The sequence below is a fragment of the Vicugna pacos genome, chromosome 16 (genome assembly GCF_048564905.1).
Source record: "Vicugna pacos chromosome 16, VicPac4, whole genome shotgun sequence".
In the NCBI taxonomy this organism is placed as follows: domain Eukaryota; kingdom Metazoa; phylum Chordata; class Mammalia; order Artiodactyla; family Camelidae; genus Vicugna; species Vicugna pacos.
Window position 1 is genome coordinate 3,872,324 of NC_133002.1, and position 19,416 is coordinate 3,891,739.

The following is a 19,416-nucleotide window of genomic DNA, read 5'->3' on the forward strand; positions in this document are numbered from 1 at the left end:
ATAAGTCTTAAAAGATCTTAATCTTATCTCTGCTGGCTGTAATATAAAAATCTAATCTAGCTTCAGCTCTTGCCTAAACTACTGTTGGTCTCCTTGTTTCTGTACTTCTCTTCATATGTTCTCTATACGGTAATCAGAATAATCGTTGTAAGTTAAATATTATGTTACTCATTTGCTTAAAACTCTTCAGTAGTTTCCTTCCCTTTACCTTTAGAATGAAATCCAAACTCTTTTCCTCATCTGTGAGATTGTACAGTCTCCTGCTACCTAGTTCTTCACTCTTGTTTGTTACTTTCTGGTTTGCTTCCTGATTTAACCACACCAGCTTTCTTGCTGTTCCTTCAAAAAGCTAAGATCATTTCTCATGTCCTTTAGAATTGTCCTACAGATAGGAGGAACAGCTCACCCTGTATCAATCAGTCAAACTCAAAAGTTAACTTCTCAGAAAGTATTTCCGTGATGATTCTTCCTATGTCCTGTGCACTGCTTTCATTTTCTCCCTGTAAAAAAAAAATACATATATATGTGTGTGTGTGTGTATATATATATATGTATATATATACGTATATATATACACACACACACATATATATATAATGCCAATTACATATATATAATTATCTGAAATAATATTACATATTTGTCACTGGTCTCTTCTATATTAGAATGTAAACTCTATGAGGGCAAGGACTTTGTCTTGTCTACTACTGTGTTCCTCCAGCATAAACACAAACACACACACACACCCCTAGGATAGAACAATCCTATGCCACATAGTAGACATTCAACCATTGTTTGGATGAATGAAATGACAGTATGGCCCTAGATTACGATTTTAAAACTTATTTTCTTTTTAGGTGTTATATTTTTTTAATTTAATGTGTGTAAAAACATAGTGGGGTAAATATTTTTAGTTAAAAACTTTAAGAATGAGAGTTTTTATGGGGACCTTATATTCATAAGATCCAGGAATTCTAGGCATAACTTTATAAAGTGTATTGGCTGCTTGTGTACATGAGTATCTGTAAGTGAAATGAAGGTCTCTTAGAAGTTAATACAGTTTAACCTTAGAATCTTTCTAAAATTACTTGATTTTTCTCATTGAGTAAGAATGAGAAGAAAGAAGCATAACGTAGAAAGCATGTAGCATGTAGAGTAGAATGCTGCTGGATCAAGATTTTGTAAATTAAGGAAATAACATGCCTCTGCCTATTCCTGGTCACCTTTTTTTTCTGCCCCATAAAAAGAAAACAATAAAAAAGATTGAATAAAGGGTTTTTTTAATTGAGTGTTTCATAAGAATATTGTTTGGTTATGCTAGTTACTAAAATGTGTATTATGTCACAAATTGCTTGTAGATAGAATCTTTGTTTTTGAATGGTACTAGTAGATTAGAATAGGGTAGGTGTTGCAGAAAGTCAGCTGTCAGGGGTTTAGCTGCTGTATGAAGTAAGAAACATTTATGGAACATAATTGTTTTCTACTTGGTAGGTTAAAAGTTTTGGTTTTTATGTTATCTGGATGATTCTTTCCTTTTCCTGTAGTTAACTGTTCTGTGGCAGTAGTTCTCAATTGGGGCAGTTTTGTGCCTCACCCCCCTAGGTAACATTTGGCAATGTCTAGAGATATTTTTGGTTGTCACAACTGAGGGTGTACTACTGACATCTGATAGGTAGAGGCCAGGGATGCTACTGAATATCCTACGATGTTTAGGACAGTCCCCCAACACAGAATTCTCTATTCCAAAATGTTAACGGTATTGAGGCACTTTAATGTCACAGATAAGTTTTAACAGAAACTTGAACTCTAAAATAAGTTATTAAATTAGGTATGCCAGACATATTTACTGATTAGTGTCACTAGGGAAATGTTTCCCATACTATTTTAGTCTCCCAAAACCACAGTGAAATACCTGTCATGGTCTTCAGTGTTTGTATTACGCTAAAACAAAAACAATTTTTTTCTCATAATTAGTAATTTATTCCAACAAGATCTTTTTAATTCGGATAGCTGCTATTAGTGTTACTTGAGGCGGGATATCATGAGGATCAATCATCTTCATATAGAAAGTGGCAGAGCCAGTTGACAAAATCAGATAATGTCCTTTGTCATTAAAAATAAATTCTATGAGTTACTATTATGCTTTCTTGGTGGCATTTAAGCAATCTTAAATTCTTTATAGAAACATTCTGTAGTTTTAAAGATTAATATGATCAAACACATTTCTAGTCATAGAGTAATCCATTCAAAAGCCTGGCTTGTTTTATATAAATTTGTGAATTCATATTACCAGTCATTGTAAATTTCTATTACCTTTTTTGATAGTTTGAGTTTGAAAGTGTTTTTGAATGTATAGCAGTTAATTTTAATGAGGTTAGAGGGTTGTTGCAACCCCTGCATTCTTCCTCCTTTCTTAGGAAGATTATCTTTTTAAATTCATATACCTCAAAGATACATTTTATCAGTTTGAATAAAACTAAAGTTTTTCTAATATACAAGATGCTGTGAGGCACTGTTGGGGTATAAAATTAATTTGGTCCTGACCAAAATGAAATTGTAGTCTAATGGAAAATAACATTAAATTCTCTGGTAGAGATATGTATAGAATACAGTAGGGATGCAGAGCCAGAATGAGGAGTAATTTAATTCTATTTATGGAGATCAGAAGCTTTATATAGTTTATGTAGGTAGATTATAGGGTGCTGCTTAGTAGTTTGGTATGCATGATGAGAAGTGAGACCAGCAAACTATGATAGAGCTATAGAATAGAATGGCAAAATATTATTTATAATCTTTATATATTATCCTTGAGATGATAGGGACATTGCTGCAAGTTTTTTGAGGTTGATAAAATAATAGGGTTTGGAAAATAAGGATTTTAGAAATGTTAATCAAGTAGGATTATTGAAAGATTGTTTGAAATGTAGGGATATATATGTATGAAAGGAGATCAGTTTGAACATCTATTTGAATTGTTTAATTGTGAGATGATACAGGGCCCTCACTAGGAAATTAGAAAGACATAGTAGGGATAGAAGGATTTTTACAGGTGTTGTGGAGTAGACTAAAGAACTTTATGGCCAGTTAGAGTAGATATATAGTGCAAAGAGGGACAAGAATGCATCAGTAGAAATTTAAAAAAATAGTTTGTTTATAATAGTTGACTTTTCCAGAGGTGTACCTTTTTAGAAATGATGGAGAAGAAATTTAGACCTTTGTTTTCATTATGTTAAGTGATAACTCAGTCTCCGTTTGGCACAAATAAATGAAGTTTTCCATTGGTTGCTGTTACAGGGTGGCACTAGGCTTTTATAATTGGTGGATAAATGAAAGAAAGAAATACTCTTGATTTTTCTGATCAGTTTTGGATGGTGATGGCTGCTTAACTAGTACAGAGTTCATTAGAATTTATTTCTAAGTGCTTTCTTTATTCTCAGACTTCATATGCAGCAGATGATGCCAATTTTTTTAGCAGCTAATTTAGAGCAAAATTCCTTTTCTTATTTGTGATAATTTAGTTGGGGGAGAGAGACTTTGGCGATGAAGCATAGCATATCCCCCACATAGGATATACACATTTATGGCAAATACCTTTCTTTTGCTTCTAATTATTTTTAGTTTCTTTATTAGTTGTTGATAACATCTACCTTAGAATAGTGGCCTAAGACCTTGTGACTTTTAAGGAGAGCAAAATTTCTGCCAGGAAACATTACAGTTGTTTTTAAATATATTTTTTAAAGAATTTAACACTTATTTTTAGTAAAATTTGTGATTGCTTAAAATAGTCTCCTGTTCTGATTCAAAAGAAACTTTCCTAAACCCTGAACAAAGAACTGTACTTGAGCATAGTTCTTATCATGTCTTGTTCAATAGTAAGACTACATCAGGGTATCTTAACCATAATGTTCACAATAGTATTACCTCTTATGTTGTATGAGTGATATACCACATTTTGGTTGTATGTATATAGTTATAGAATGCATTATTTGATCTCTAAAAGATAGTTTCTAATTTGTTTCATAGACAGAAGTCCGTGATGAAATAAACTTGTTTTGTCTTACTGTATTCTAAATCTTTTAGGATTTTTTTCTTTTAAAATTTTTTTCTTTTCTTTGGATCTTCCTTATTTGATATCTCATTTTAATACAATAAAGCTACACTTTTGACAGCTAGCATAACTCAGTTTAAGGATTGGTTCTAAATATTGGAGACGGTGCTGAAAAAGTTACTATTAAATTTTTTTTGAGATTTATTAAATTTATTTCTTCCTTAACATTTCCTTCTATAGCTTATCTCCTATAATTGCCAATTCTAAATATTGTCATACCTTGTCTGGAAGAATTTTTACTTAATAAAGGCATAAAAGCTTATGCTGCTATAAGCCATGTTAAATTCTCTGCAAGTACATTTTAGGGTACTATGTTACTATGTCATAGTAAAAGGAAGGAGCTACAATTAATGAATAACATAAAAGTAATTTCACTTTGCTTTGGGTTTTGCAAAGCTTCCTGTTCACGGCTGTACCTAATCATTCTTTTCTAGTTTGTCTGTATTTAGCTTTATATCTGATTGAAACTCTCTCTGTAGTTAACTACTTGGGTATATGTGAAAATTCCTTTTAGAAAAGAAGAGGTATGTTGTTCCTGTTCACGAAAGTGTATGTATACTATATAACTGGATAGTGATTAAATGATAACTTGAGTTTTTAACCTGGCATCTCTTAAATATCACAATTACTCAATTTTTATCAGTTTTAAATATAGAAAGATGTATAATATAAATCACTTATTTTTAACTTTATTGTGACTTGATATTTTTGATATTATTGACTTCATTTAAATTCTTTGCATATCCCAATGTCTGTGAGAACTTTCAATAAAATAACAAAAAGTTGTCTTTAGGTATTGCATTTGGTTTACTCATTTTTATTCCTAATAGAGCCCTGTGCAGCAGGATTTTTCCTTTTAATGTTACTGCCCACTAGCTTAACAGCTACCTGTGTGTAAACAGTGTGGCAGTTTTTAATGCTTCTGCCAGAGGACACCTTAATATGAAAAACAGTTTTTTTTATTCACCTTAACACAGTATAGTCTTTCAGATTAGTGAGTGCCGGTGGAGGTAGGTTCTTATACTTTCCCCTGTGAGTAGTTGTGTGAATACGCATACTTAAAACCTTTCCAGCCCTAACTCTGCCATCAGGTGACTCTTCTTTCTACATAATTTTCACATCAAAGTCAGCATACCCTGATTCCTATTTCATGAGGTAATTTTAAGTATTAAATAAGAAAATGCATGTCAAGGTAGATGGAAGTGCTATTTTGAAGTTTTATGTTGGTATCTGATAGACAATTCAGGAGACAGTTCTTTAGGGTCTAATATGGTGAGGTACAAAGTTTCTCTTAAGAAATGCTTATTCGTTTGTAATTAGGTGTTTTTTTTTTTTTAATGGAGGTACTGGGGATTGAACCCAGGACCTTGTACATGCTAAGCATGTGCTCTGCCACTGAGCTATCCTTTCCCTCTTCATTTGTAGAACAGAACTAATCTAACAAATAGAGAACATATCCCTACTGACAGTTGTGTTAGCACTATGTTCCTGTGGATGAAAATTTCTGTAGGCTTGGGATTTTAGTTTTGGGGATGAATCTGAGGCATACTGGGAATAACAGAGACATATACATCATATCTGAAAGCATGTTTAGAAAATATCAGTAATTCTTTTGATCACCTGTTTCAACTTTAGTTTATAGGGTATAGAGTGCTTCTAATATTGGGCATTGGTGAATAGATTAACAGGATATGGTATCTCTGTCATTCAGAGAATTTATAAACTAGCAAATACCTTTATTGCTCCCAAATCTTACTTCTCTTAGGAATTTTTGTCTTAATACTCAGGACAGACAAGCAGTGACAGCCGTATCAATTTCTAACGAATAAAGAGGGTTTCTTTCAAATTACAAGATACTGTATTTTAGAATCATAGATGCAAACACAGTATCTCAATCCTGTGTAGCTTTTAGATTTCATGTATTAATTTAGCAGATGTTTACTGAGCACCTATTATGTGCCAGGCACTATTCTAGGCATTTGGGATAGTTTAGTAAACAAAGACAAGGTATTTAGAGGCTTACACTCTAGTGGAATTGACAGTCAATCATGAAGCAAATTATATGGTTTGTTAAGAGACAAGTGCTGTGGAGGGAAAGATAGAGCAGAGTAAAGGGGATCAATGTTAAGGCAGTGACGTTTGGATGAAGACTTGAAGAAATTCAGGGAGTTGGCCGTGCAGATATTAGGAGGAAGAATGTTCCAAACAAAGAGAACAGCCAGGATTGTGTCTGACCTGTTTAAGGAATATCAAGGAAGCCCTTGGAAAAAGAGAGAGAGGGAGAAGTAGACGATGAGGTTGGAGGGGTAAGGCGGAGACAGATAATGGAAAGCTTTGGTAGGATATTATAAGGACTTTGGTTTTCACTCAGTGAAATAGTCACTAAAGGATTTTGAGCATTATCTGACTAGAAGCTTGGCTGCCGCTCTTCTGGCAGCCTGGGAATCTCAGCTTTGCAAGCCACAGAGAACATGAATCTAGGAGTCTAAAAAGAGTTGTGAAAGTCCTGCTGGTTTTCAGGGTTCTGTGGTGCAGGTCAGCTTGTTGTGTGGCTTCCCTCTCTTAGTCTTAGATTTCGACTTCTCTGCTCTCTCGGTTTCCAGTAGTTCGTCTTTCCAACTTCCCTGTTGTCTCCTCACTTTTTCTATGGTCCTTTTTCATTTTATTCACTATTTTAGGAGAATATAGAGAAACATTTGTTTATCAGTCACCTGGTGGAACTGGAAGACTGATACTGTAAAATTTATGTGATTATTGAAAACCTCTGAGGTACTTGCGCTGAAACTCCATTTGCCATTGTAAAAACATTTTGCTGGAATTAGTCATAGTGATGTTACTTTCATGAAACAAATGAGGCTCTTAAATTTTTAAAAATTAAAATATGTCCACTCATGGCAATAGGACAAGGATAATCACTTTCATTGTATAAATGTATAAAGGTATAAATTATATGATAGTAGTCTTATTTCACAGTATAGCCCACATTTTGAAAGTTCTTGAGCTGATCAGTTTAGATTTAAACCCCTTTCAAGTGAATGGATTTGGACAAGTCAGTGCTCTTGAGGACTTGGGAACAGACTGGATTACCAAAAGGTGACATGTTTTGGTGGGAAGACTATTGAGACCTGGATTTTAGCTCCATTTCTCTATTGCTAAATTTGAGATACTTCAGTAAATCACATGACCTTTCTATGACTCAGTTTCTTCATTTGTAAAATGAAGAATTGCAAGTTAGATCATCTCTAAGTAATTCTAAAAACTTTATGATACTTATGACATTTTGGAAATTTTTATGCTTTATGGAGAATAAAGATAATTAATTTTCTGATTTTATTTTTTTTACACAGGTTAATGGTGCAATGTAAGAAACCTTTAAAAGTTTCTGATGAATTAGTGCAGCAATATCAAATTAAAAATCAGTATCTTTCAGCAATAGCATCTGATTCAGAACAAGAACCTAAAATTGATCCATATGCATTTGTTGAAGGAGATGAGGAATTTCTTTTTCCTGATAAGAAAGACAGACAAAATAATGAGAGAGAAGCTGGAAAAAAACACAAGGTAAGAGAAATCAAAGTGTCATTGATGATTTTTAGCTCTGCATATAGTACCACACTTCTCATTTAAAAAAAAAAAAACTATCATTTTAACTTAGAAAAACATTTTTAAAAAATGGGTTAATCAGGCATATAAAACTTAGGAGATTATATGGACTTGAAATTATAGCTGGTCTCTGATATTAGAAAGATCTTTATTGTGAAAGTTTTGGGGTTGGAGAAAGAGTACATTAATTTCTGTTATATTGAAATCAGAACATTTAGGTAGATGAAGTGTGTTGATTTTGAGTTAAAAAATTATAAGTGAATATCCAGTTTTCAAAAATACAATAAAATGTACATATCACTGAGTTTATAAAATACATGATATTTTCAAATATGTGAATCAAGAACTTATAGTGAGTGCCTCTGAAAATAAAAAGTTATGTTAATGAAGTGTGGGACATACATATTTGATTAAAATTTTAATTATCAAGTATTTGAGGATCTATTAAGCACAAGATAGTTCTGCTAGATAAGAGTTTTGCCTTAAATACAGAATTAGAAATTGCAAATTATAAAATTGCAAAAAGGGCCCAGTAATATGTTTAACACAAAGAATTCATTTAACAAAGTTTTATTTAGCCTTATGTGTGCCAGGTACTTGACATTTGTTCTTTTGTAAATATGAAAACAGTAATAGCTGGGAAGGCAGTTGGTACTGTAGAAAGAACATGGACAGTGGAATTTGACAAATTTAGATTGAAATCCCAGCTCCATTACTTACCAGCTGTATTTCTTGGGTTATCTTTAGAACTGTTTTTTGTCTGTAAGGTGAGCATACAACTTTTTATATAGGTTAGTTTTAAGAACTAGTGATAATGTCTATAGAACACCTGGTAGAATGCTTCATTCACAGCTACTCAATAGTTGATGCATTTTATTATTGGTAAAATGTATATTTCGGCCTAATATGTAATATTGTATGCAGGTAGAAGATGGGCCATCTAGTGTAACAGTGTTATCACATGAAGAAGATGCTATGTCATTATTTAGTTCCTCTGTCAAGCAAGGTAAATCTTTTATTTCCTATCAAAATACTTCATTCCAGGATTGTTACTCCACACTAATCTGATAGTGTTGGACTTTTAATGTTCCTTTTTGCATAATTCATATGTTTCATAGAGACCTATCTTAAAATTACGGACTTATTGTTTATCTTCTACTGGGAGAAACAGGTTTAGGTTATAGAAATTCTGTTTTGAATTGTTGGAACATCTTTCCGTTTTTAACAAATAAAAATAGTTCTCATCTGTAAAGTAATGAGTTAGGATAAGATCATCGCCTCGGATCCCTCTCAGATCTAAAAACTCAGTTTATGAATTAGGTTTTACTGTAATTTTGTTGTCCTTTTCTCCCTCTCACCCCAAATTAGAAGGATTGTTGCTGAGGTCATTATTAATCTAACAAATTTTTATTGAGCACATATTATGTAAGGCACTGTTCTCATCACTGGAGATTCAGTGGTCAGTACTCCACTTTGAAAGTGTCGGATTTGTGCTTCTTGTGTGTGTATACAGTAGAGAATACTAATAAATGATACATTAATTCTTTTGTAAAATCTATTTAACTTGATGGAGGGCAAAGGAAGTCGTCCTTGGTACGTATCTTTTAGGAACAAATTTTTCTTGTAATATTTGAATAAATGGAGAGGATCAGGCTCTGTGCAGCTAAAAACAGGAATTAGGAAAGAGTCCTTTGGAATAAGGAAGAGATGGTTTTTCATGAAGTAAATTTGGTGGTCAGTGGTTCTTAAGTAGCTTAGTGAGTTAACAGTTTGGGTTCTTTAGCCTATTCACATACCCTTAGATATAGGGAATGTGTAATTGCCTTCTTGTATTTGTGTGGCTTTCTCAAAATGTGGGACCGTCTGCCACATTCTGGAGCATATTTTGAGGTGAAACTTGGAAATTTTGATTTTTAGTAAGTACTCTAGATGATGTTTTACATTTTTACTAAAATTTCAGAGCTACTGCTCTAGTGAATCTTTAGAACTGACATGCAGAGGCACTTGGAAAGTCACTTCCATCTTTCTGAAAGTGAAGGCTATTTCAAGTCATTGAACAGCTTTGGAAGGTTTATACACCAAACTGCATTTTTTTTTTCTTGTGCACAAAGATAAGAGGACTTTAACTTTTACTTTTGCATTTTTATTTTTTCCTAAGTTATCATATATATTCCCCCTAAAACTGGGGGGGAAAAGCAAAAAGGAAAATTTTGGAATTGAAATGAAATTTAACTGAGTTACTTAAGTAAGTACTTGAGTACCTGGCACTAGACAATTTGCTTTACCTACATTCCATCACATGTAATTCTTGCCATTACTGAGGCACAGAAGTTAAGTAACTTGTATGGTCATACTGTTAATGTTAGAGTTGGAATTCAAATTAATAGTCTGTCTGACTCAGATCACTTAATTATTCTGTGCTTCCTTTACATTTCAGGAAGATAACAAAATTAAAATGTGTGTGTGTGTTTAATTCTGTTTTCCTAATAGTGTTTATATTTTTATTTGATATGTTATTCATGTAGATTACTTAGCTATGTTATGGATTACGTAGCCCTTGGTGAGCTTTCTGGAGAAGATACCATCATTTATTTACGACGTTATTTGTATGAAAAAAAATTCTAGCTTTTAAACAAATCACAGTTATTTATATGTCTAGCTTAAATAAATAGAATAATGCTTATTTGGTCAGTAGTAGAATTTTTGATTGTGTTTTTCTGATTGACATATGTAGATGCTCCACGCACTACTAGTCATGCCCGTCCTCCATCAACCAGTTTGATTTATGACTCAGACCTGGCTGTCTCTTATACTGACCTTGATAATCTTTTTAATTCTGATGAAGATGAACTGACAGTGAGTATGCTATTAATGATTAAGATTATAATTTGTTTTCCTTGATTTTATATAAGCTTATTTTTCAGAAGAGATATGTGACTTGAATGCTATGTTTTAGTCCTGAACAATAGGAAATATTTTGGAATAAAATTTTTTTAGTTGGGTTTTTTGTTTTTAACCTCATGTTAGAGCATTCTTGACATAATATCATCTATAAACTGAGTTTCTTTTTTTTTTTTTAATGTTTGAAGGATATGTATGACTAAGCTTATTTTGAGCTCTGCTATATGTTATTTTTCTGCAGTCCTTAGGAAGCAGAAATTATTTACCTGATTTTTGATCCTCTAGTTTTAGAAATGACCCCAAAATTGACTCAATTAGTAAATAATAAATAATTAACACTAAAATTATATTCCTTGTCAATTTTTAAAGGAATACTACTTCTTTTGAATTTCTTTGACATCACAGCCATTATTATAAGACATCTACATACTATAATAATGAAAGAGGAAGAAAAAGTAATGTTTAATCTTTAACACCCATTTGCAGAGACGGGTGAAGATAAAAGAAATTAAAGCTTAAAATGAGATTCCCTAGAATGTCAAGTTTCTGACAATTTAATGAATTGGGTGCTTCATTATAAAAGAGAATTCCTTTTTTCATCTGCGTAAAGGTAGCTTAGAAGTTTCTGTAGTACGTTTGGTCTTTCTTGTCCTATGTCATATATACTTTTAATCTTTTCTCATCAAAGATACATATGTGTGTGTGTATATATGTATGTATATGCATATGTGTATAGATATATAGACACACACTTATATATGCATATTTGTTGTCTTCAATTAAGTGACATAAAGCAGGTATCACTATACATAAACTTTAACTCCACATCTCATGATATAGTATATTTTAGGTAAGTATATCCCTGAATACTCTGGTACCTTTATACTTTCTCTCCTACCATTCGTGTATCAATTGTGGCTCTACTGAGGTAAAAGGTTGTAATCAGAGCTTAGTCTACATATCTATGACAGAGTGGCTAACAGGAGACAAGGAACCAAGCTGACAGCTCAAACAACACTGGTAACAGATTGGAGATGCTAACACCTGGTTTGTCCAATGTATTAAAACTTACCTGTAGTAGGGATCCTGTTGCTTCATCATATGAGATCTTTCTGAAGTTTTGCCTAGTTTTACCTGTTGTAGCATTTTTGCAGGGATTATTAAACAAGATAAAAGTATAAAGAAGAGCTCAGAGGAGTGATTGATTATATAGGAATCTTGAATGCCTTGTATTTAAAGGGACAAAAGCTTTATGCATATCTTTTACTACAAGTCAATTCTGGTGTTAATTACAAACCTTTTTTATTGCAAGTTTTTTAATTTTTATTTCAATAGGTTTTAAGTGGTAGGTGGTGCTTTGTGTTTTGAAAGTATTGGTCATTTTCTTTGAAGGAACTTTTCCCTCTGTTAATTTGGAGCATTATCAAATCAGTAGAGAAACCTAAGCTGGGTTCATTGATTACCTAAAATGTCTTTTATGTCTGTAAATTGTACCTAGTATGTATTTGGCTCTACACATTTGGCACAAATGGGCTATACTTTGAAGTTGCATCTGAATGATTACTATCTTGAGATCACATTGGATTTAAATTTCAGAGAAATGTTTTTTTTTCTTAATAGCCTGGATCGAAAAAATTGGCAAATGGATCAGATGATAAATCCAGCTGCAAGGAATCAAAGACAGGAAATCTGGACCCATTATCCTGCATAAGTAAGCTTCCCAAATCTGTGTTCCAGATAAATCTGCAGACTTTAATATCAACAAAGTTCCCTACCCCTTTGTTTTAAACACAGAGTAACTTCTTTTTATTCTTACGTTAAAATGTGTGTTTTATTAAATATAGGCACTGCAGATCTTCATAAAATGTATCCTACACCACCGTCATTGGAACAACATATTATGGGATTTTCCCCAATGAATATGAATAACAAAGAATATTGTAGTATGGATACAGCACCTGGAGGAACTGTTCTAGAAGGAAATAGTTCTAGTGTAGGAGCACAGTTCAAAATTGAGGTTGATGAAGGATTCTGTAGCCCAAAACCTTCTGAAATCAAAGTAAGTATTTTATTTTTCTAGGAAATAATTCACTTTCTGTATTTTTATATAGAGTTAGTTTGTGGCTATATTAAAAAGTCCTTTCATAGTGATTCTAGTTTTATAATTAACAAATTTAAATTGTGGTGACACTATTAACACTGCCTTTTAGAAAAGAGTAGAATTATATTTGCATTTTATTATTTTGTTTAAAGAAAGGAAAACAAAGACTAGAATCAGTTTCTTTTTTTCTTTTCCCCCTTGGAAGATAAGATGCTGAAAGTCATGGTCTTTATATTGCAGGATTTTTCTTATGTTTATAAGCCTGAAAATTGTCAAGTTCTAGTGGGATGTTCCATGTTTGCACCTCTAAAAACTCTACCAAGCCAGTGTCTGCCTCCTATCAAATTGCCAGAAGAGTGTGTTTACCGTCAGAGTTGGACTGTTGGGAAATTGGAATTGCTTCCTTCGGGGCCTACAATGCCGTTCATCAAAGAGGGGTATGATTTAAATTCATATTATTGGTAAAGTTTATGAATGCTTATGTAGCTTTAATTTTTTTCATAGAAGAACCTGGTATGCTGGTACCTGGAAGAAAGATACTAGTTTCAATTCTGAAAATTGTTTTCTAATTAGTAGATTATAATGATATTAATTGGATATAGTTAAACTATTGAAACATCTAAGACCAATAAACTTTAATTATGTCTTTGGAAGAACCTTTTGTTGGTTTAAAATTCTAAATTACTCTCATTTGTACATTTGCCATATTTCACAAACTTTTTATATTTAAATACTTCTGAAATTTTTTTTATAATTGGTAACATCTCAAAATTGCTATTGTCCTTTTTTATACATGAATATCTCTAAAAAAAGCAATCAGTGGCATCTTAGAATCAATGAAACGTGGGTATTTGTAGTACAGGAAATGTATAGATAGTAAATGTGGATGTGGAAGAGTGTACACAGGTTTTATTTATGATGGACAATCACCTAGAGTGGATATATTAACCAAAAATATATTTTAATTGTACTTGTAGCTTTTGCAGTAATTGTGCTTTCATATCTTTTCAGTGTTAATGGAAAATACTTGGGACATTTTTAGTTTTATTTCACATTATTAATATGTTCCTTTGTGTATGTTTTTATTTTCTTTTACCTTGGTGACACTAGTGATGGAAGTACTATGGATCAAGAATATGGCCCTGCTTATACACCTCAAACTCATACTTCTTTTGGAATGCCTCCTAGCAGTGCACCTCCTAGTAACAGTGGAGCAGGAATTCTTCCTTCCCCATCTACCCCTAGGTTTCCAACTCCAAGGACTCCAAGGACTCCAAGGACTCCTCGTGGAGCTGGTGGACCTGCTAGTGCTCAAGGTTCAGTCAAATATGAAAATTCAGACTTATATTCACCAGCTTCCACCCCATCCACATGTAGACCCCTTAATTCTGTTGAACCTGCAACTGTTCCTTCCATCCCTGAAGCACACAGTCTTTATGTAAACCTCATTCTTTCGGAATCAGTTATGAATTTGTTTAAAGACTGTAACTTTGATAGTTGCTGTATCTGTGTCTGCAACATGAATATCAAGGGTGCCGATGTTGGAGTTTACATTCCAGATCCAACGCAGGAAGCACAGTATAGGTGTACCTGCGGCTTCAGCGCTGTCATGAACAGGAAATTTGGAAACAATTCAGGATTATTTCTTGAAGATGAGCTAGATATCATAGGACGCAACACAGAATGTGGCAAAGAAGCAGAAAAACGTTTTGAAGCTCTCAGGGCTACTTCTGCTGAACATGTTAGTGGAGGACTAAAGGAATCTGAAAAATTGCCTGATGAGTTGATATTACTGCTACAAGATCAGTGCACTAATTTATTTTCACCCTTTGGAGCTGCAGACCAAGATCCTTTCCCTAAAATTGGTGTAATTAATAATTGGATACGTGTTGAAGAACGGGACTGTTGCAATGATTGCTACCTTGCGTTAGAGCATGGGCGTCAGTTCATGGATAACATGTCTGGAGGAAAAGTTGATGAAGCACTTGTGAAAAGTTCATGCTTACACCCCTGGTCCAAAAGAAATGGTAAGTATGCTAATGGAATAGTTTCTCTGTTTATTTTCATTTAGTTTTATGACTTTGCTTTTCCTTCTTAGGAAAAAGTATTAAAGGCAATTTCCCATGTAATTGATAGAGACACTTAAATTTGGACTTAAAACTCCTTTAAGAGTGACATTTTTAAAGGAAGAATTTCCTAGCAGTTTCATTTAATTTCACTAATAAAAGTATGGTTATTGCAAGTCTGTAATTATATACTTGTATAGGAGTATAAAGGTACTTGGTACATGTTAATTAGCAGAGGACTGCTAGTTGTCGGCTTTATTCAACATTCTTTAACTCATCAAATATTTATTGAGCGCCTAGTAGTGCCAGACACTCTTCTTTTATAAAGCACAGTATTAAACAAAGCAACCATTATTTCCTGCCCTTTTTGAACCTATAAGACTCAAAATAATAAATGAAAAATAAGTAATTATATAATGTCAGAAACTGACAAGTGTTTTGAAGGAAAAGCAGGGTAAACAAGTGGAAGAAGAGAAGAATGTGCTACATTAGATGTATGTTTTGAGAAGCTGTTACTGAGGGACAGCATTTGAGCAAAGGCCTACATAAAGTAGGGGAATGTGAGCTGTGTGGCTAAATGAAAGACCAGCGTTTTCAGACAGTGCAAATACCATGAGGGAGTAGTATATTTAATGTATTTGAGGAACAGTAAGGAGGCCCTGTTGCTGGAAGAAATTGGGTGATGAGGAGACTGGTAGGAGATGAAGTCTAGGAGGTGACTGAGCACCAAAATCACATAGGGTCTTATGGACTATGTGAGTAAGACCTTTATAGTTCATTCTAAAAGTGATGGGAAGCTATATTTGAGCAGGGAAGTAACATGATCTTTTTACTATTTAGTTTTTTAAAAGATCACTTGAGCTATTGCAGGTGGTGAAGGTGAGAGTAGAAGCAGATCAGTTAGGAGGCAGTTACAGTAGTTCAGGTGAAAAGTGATAGTAGCTTTGACAAGATTGGAAGCAACAGAGATGTGAGGAGTAGAGGCCTAGGCATATTTGGGAAATAGAACCTACAGGATTTGCTGACACAAGAAAAGATAAGGCATCAGGGATAGCTTAAGCAACTGGATGAATGATGGTGCTAATTATAGAAGCGGGGAACATTGGAAGAGAAGGTTAAGTACATATTTGGAGATAAGAGTTTAAAATTCAGAGGAGTGGTTGGGGCTAAAGATTAGAATTTTGTGTGTGTGTGAGTTATTAGTATTTAAAATGATGGAGCTGGATGAAATAAGCTAGAGGATGACTGTGGCTAGAGAAGTCCAAAGATGGAACTGACATTTAGAGATGGGGAAGAAGAGGAGGATCTAGGTTAGGAAACTAAAGAGGTAGCGGGGAAAACCAAGAGAGTATGGTGTCCTGGAAGCCAAGTATAGAAAATGTTTGAAGAAGGAGAGAATGATCATCAATGTCAAATACTTGTGTATAGTTATTAAAGATCTAATGATTAATCCATATGAAGTGCTTAACACAATGCTTGACACATAGTACTGAATTAATATAAGCTGCTATTATTATTATTATTAAAATAATTAGGTATTTTTCTTTTAGGCACAGCTACTGGAAAACTTAAACTTTTAAAAAGATGTCTCAGTATACCACTGATTAACTTTTTAGACTTTTGGTAATTATCCATAAAGTTAGCCTCCTTCAAAATGTGATTTGTGTTAAGAATTAATGTTCTTAGGTAATATATGCCATTTAATAATGTTGATTTGATCCTTATGTCATCTGCTAATCTGGACATTTTTTTTGACACATGTGCAAAACAATGTGCTTGGTATTCTGAGAGATATGAAGATACCCTGCATTTAAATTACATATAGACTACTTGGAGAACTAAAACTGTAATGCAGGGTTGAAGTAAAAATACTCTAAATGCCCACTGACAGAAGAATGGATAATAATTATGATAGTACAGGTGGCATGTGCTCTAAAAATGAATAAAACTATATATAACAAATATGTGAATCTTAGTAATAGTATTGAGGGGTGGGAGAGGGAACAAGTTCCAGATTTTGTGTAGTAAGATTTGTTTTTTTTAATAAAATTCTAGAACAGGCAAAACTAAATGTATTTTTTAGATGCATATCAGGATAGTGGTTAATTCTTAAAAGCTGAGAGATAGGATAGGGAGAGCACTTAATAGGATTGTTCGGGTAATAGTGTAGTTCTTGGGTAATGAGGTCATAGTTGTTTATTATATTATCATTAAAAACAGTTTGTGAAATAAGATAGGGCAATGCATGGACCAATGGTTAAATTTTTTCATGGTACAGTTTGATGATTCATCAAACTCACTGTATTCAAGGATCAAGTTTTTAAAGAGAAAGGTGTAAGTAAATGTCATAGATATTCAAACAAAGGGCAAGATTATTTTCAACCATAGGTAGGACCACAGACCGTGGAGCCAGACTACTTGAGTTTGAAACATGGCTCCATTGCTGTATACTATGTGACCTTGGGGAAGTTATCTAACCTCTATGTGTCTCAGTTTCTTAAAATACAGTCAATAATAGTATTTACCTCATACATTGTTGAGAGGGGCAAGTGAGCTGATACGTGTAAAACAGAGATCAATGCCTGGCACGAAGTGAGAACGCAAATGTTAGCAGTAGTAATAGTAGTAGCATTAGCAGCAGCAGCAGCAGCAGTATTAGTGGTACTCTTTATTTTTAAGAACCAACCCATCTTGAAATTTCTCATCACAAGAAATTTTTGTAGCGTGTATGGAAATGGATGTTAACTGGACTTACTGTGGTGATCATTTTGCAGTATATACAAATATCAAATCACTACTTTGTATACCTGAAACTAATATAATCTGTCAATTACACCTCAAAAAAAAAAAAGAACTGACTTATTTGCCAAGTAATAGAAAATATTGAACATTGTGTACTTTTTTTTTGTATAACAGTAAACATTGATGTAAACAGATAACTCTGCAGCCATAAAGATGAATTTCATCCTAAGAACTTATATTGAGAAAATAATTCAAAACAAACAAAAAAGAGAAATGGCTTTACATTTCAATTTAAAATTTCAATATAAAAACAAATTGATGGTATAAACTTCCCTAAATGTGCAGTATTAGAATACTTTCCATTAAATTATAGCAACATCATGAAATAGTAGCAAGCTCCTACATTAGGATCTTTGCCCTAATTGTTTCCTCTGCCTGAGACACTCTTCCTCTAGGTATTTACATGGGTGACTCATCTCCTTTAAATCTTGTGAGAAGTCATTTTCTCTGTGTAAAATTGCAAGCCCCTCTTCATATTCTCCATCCTGCTTCTTCTGCTTTTTTCCATAGTGTTTGCTTATTACCTTCTAATATATTGTATAATTTATTGATTGATTAATTATTGTCTCTCACTCCATTAAGTTCACCCCATGAAAGTTCTATGTAATAGAAAGGGTTTTTGTCTATTTTGTTGATATAGCCCCAATACCTAGAGCGGTGCCTGGCATATAGTAGATGTCCAAGGAGGGTTGAAATTATTGTTTAAATGAATTAAAAGTCTACAAAACTATAGATTATATAATTTAATGGCAATGTTTATTTTCTCAAGATAGAAAAAGCTTTGTTCTAATGATAAAAAAATATATACTTGCTGAAAAGGAAGTTAAGAATCTAGATGGTACAGTAAAGTAGGAGTAAAAATTACCCCATATTTTTGCCCATCTCCATCATCACACCACTCCACAATCACTTGTTTTTAAGTAACTTTATTGACATACCATACAGTTCACCCATTTAAAGTGTATAGTTGAATGGTTTTTAGTATTCACAGAGTGTGTAGCCATCATCACAGTCAATTATAGAACATTTTCATCACCCTTAAAGGAACCTCATATTTGTTAGCAGTCAATCCCTATTTTCCTCTAACCACTCCCTCCCAGCACTAGGCAACCACCAGAATACTTTCTATTGCTGCAGATTTGCCTCTTTATACATTTCATATAAATAGTATTATACACTATATGGTCTTTTGTGATTGGCTTCTTTCATTTAGCATAATGTTTTCAAGGTTCATCCATGTTACAGCATGTGTTTAGTACTTCATTTTTATTGCCAAATAATATTCCATTTATGGGCATACCACATTTTATTTACCCATTCATCTGTTGATGGACAGTTGGATTGTTCCCACTATTTGACTATTATGAATAATAAACTTGTGTACAAGTTTTTGTCTGAGCATATGTTTTCATTCCTCTTGGGTAGACTTGATGGGTCATATAACTACATTTTACCTTTTGAGGAACTGCCAGACTGTTTTCCAAAGCAGTTGCACCATTTTACATTCCCACTTGGAATGTGTGAGGCTTCCACTTTCTCTACATCTTCATTAACACTTGTCATTGTGTGTGTGTGTGTGTGTACGCGCCCGCGCGTGCTTTATACTCATCCTCTTGGAGTGAAATGTTGTCTCATTGTGGCTTTGATTTGCATTTCCCTGACGACTGATGATGTTGAGCATGTGCTTATTGTCCATTTGTATGTCTTCTTTGGAGAAATGTCTTTTCAGATGGATCCTTTGCCCATTTTTTAATTGGGTTTTTGTATTTTCATTACTGAGATAGAGTGTGTTTGTATCTCTTGGATACAAGTCCCTTATCTTGTATGATTTGCAC

General features: G+C 33.4%; 1 protein-coding gene across 2 annotated transcripts in view; it reads left to right on the top strand.

The window, feature by feature from the left end:
* The window catches only part of MED13 (mediator complex subunit 13), an 83,401-nt gene that overhangs the window by 39,821 nt on the left and 24,164 nt on the right, over positions 1–19,416 (top strand). For both annotated transcript variants that reach the window (XM_072940253.1, XM_072940254.1), the window contains exons 10-16: positions 7,456–7,669; positions 8,636–8,717; positions 10,446–10,567; positions 12,233–12,323; positions 12,457–12,671; positions 12,954–13,150; positions 13,824–14,740. In XM_072940253.1, the coding sequence (XP_072796354.1) occupies positions 7,456–7,669; positions 8,636–8,717; positions 10,446–10,567; positions 12,233–12,323; positions 12,457–12,671; positions 12,954–13,150; positions 13,824–14,740 (1,838 nt within the window). The remainder of the gene's footprint in view (positions 1–7,455; positions 7,670–8,635; positions 8,718–10,445; positions 10,568–12,232; positions 12,324–12,456; positions 12,672–12,953; positions 13,151–13,823; positions 14,741–19,416) is intronic.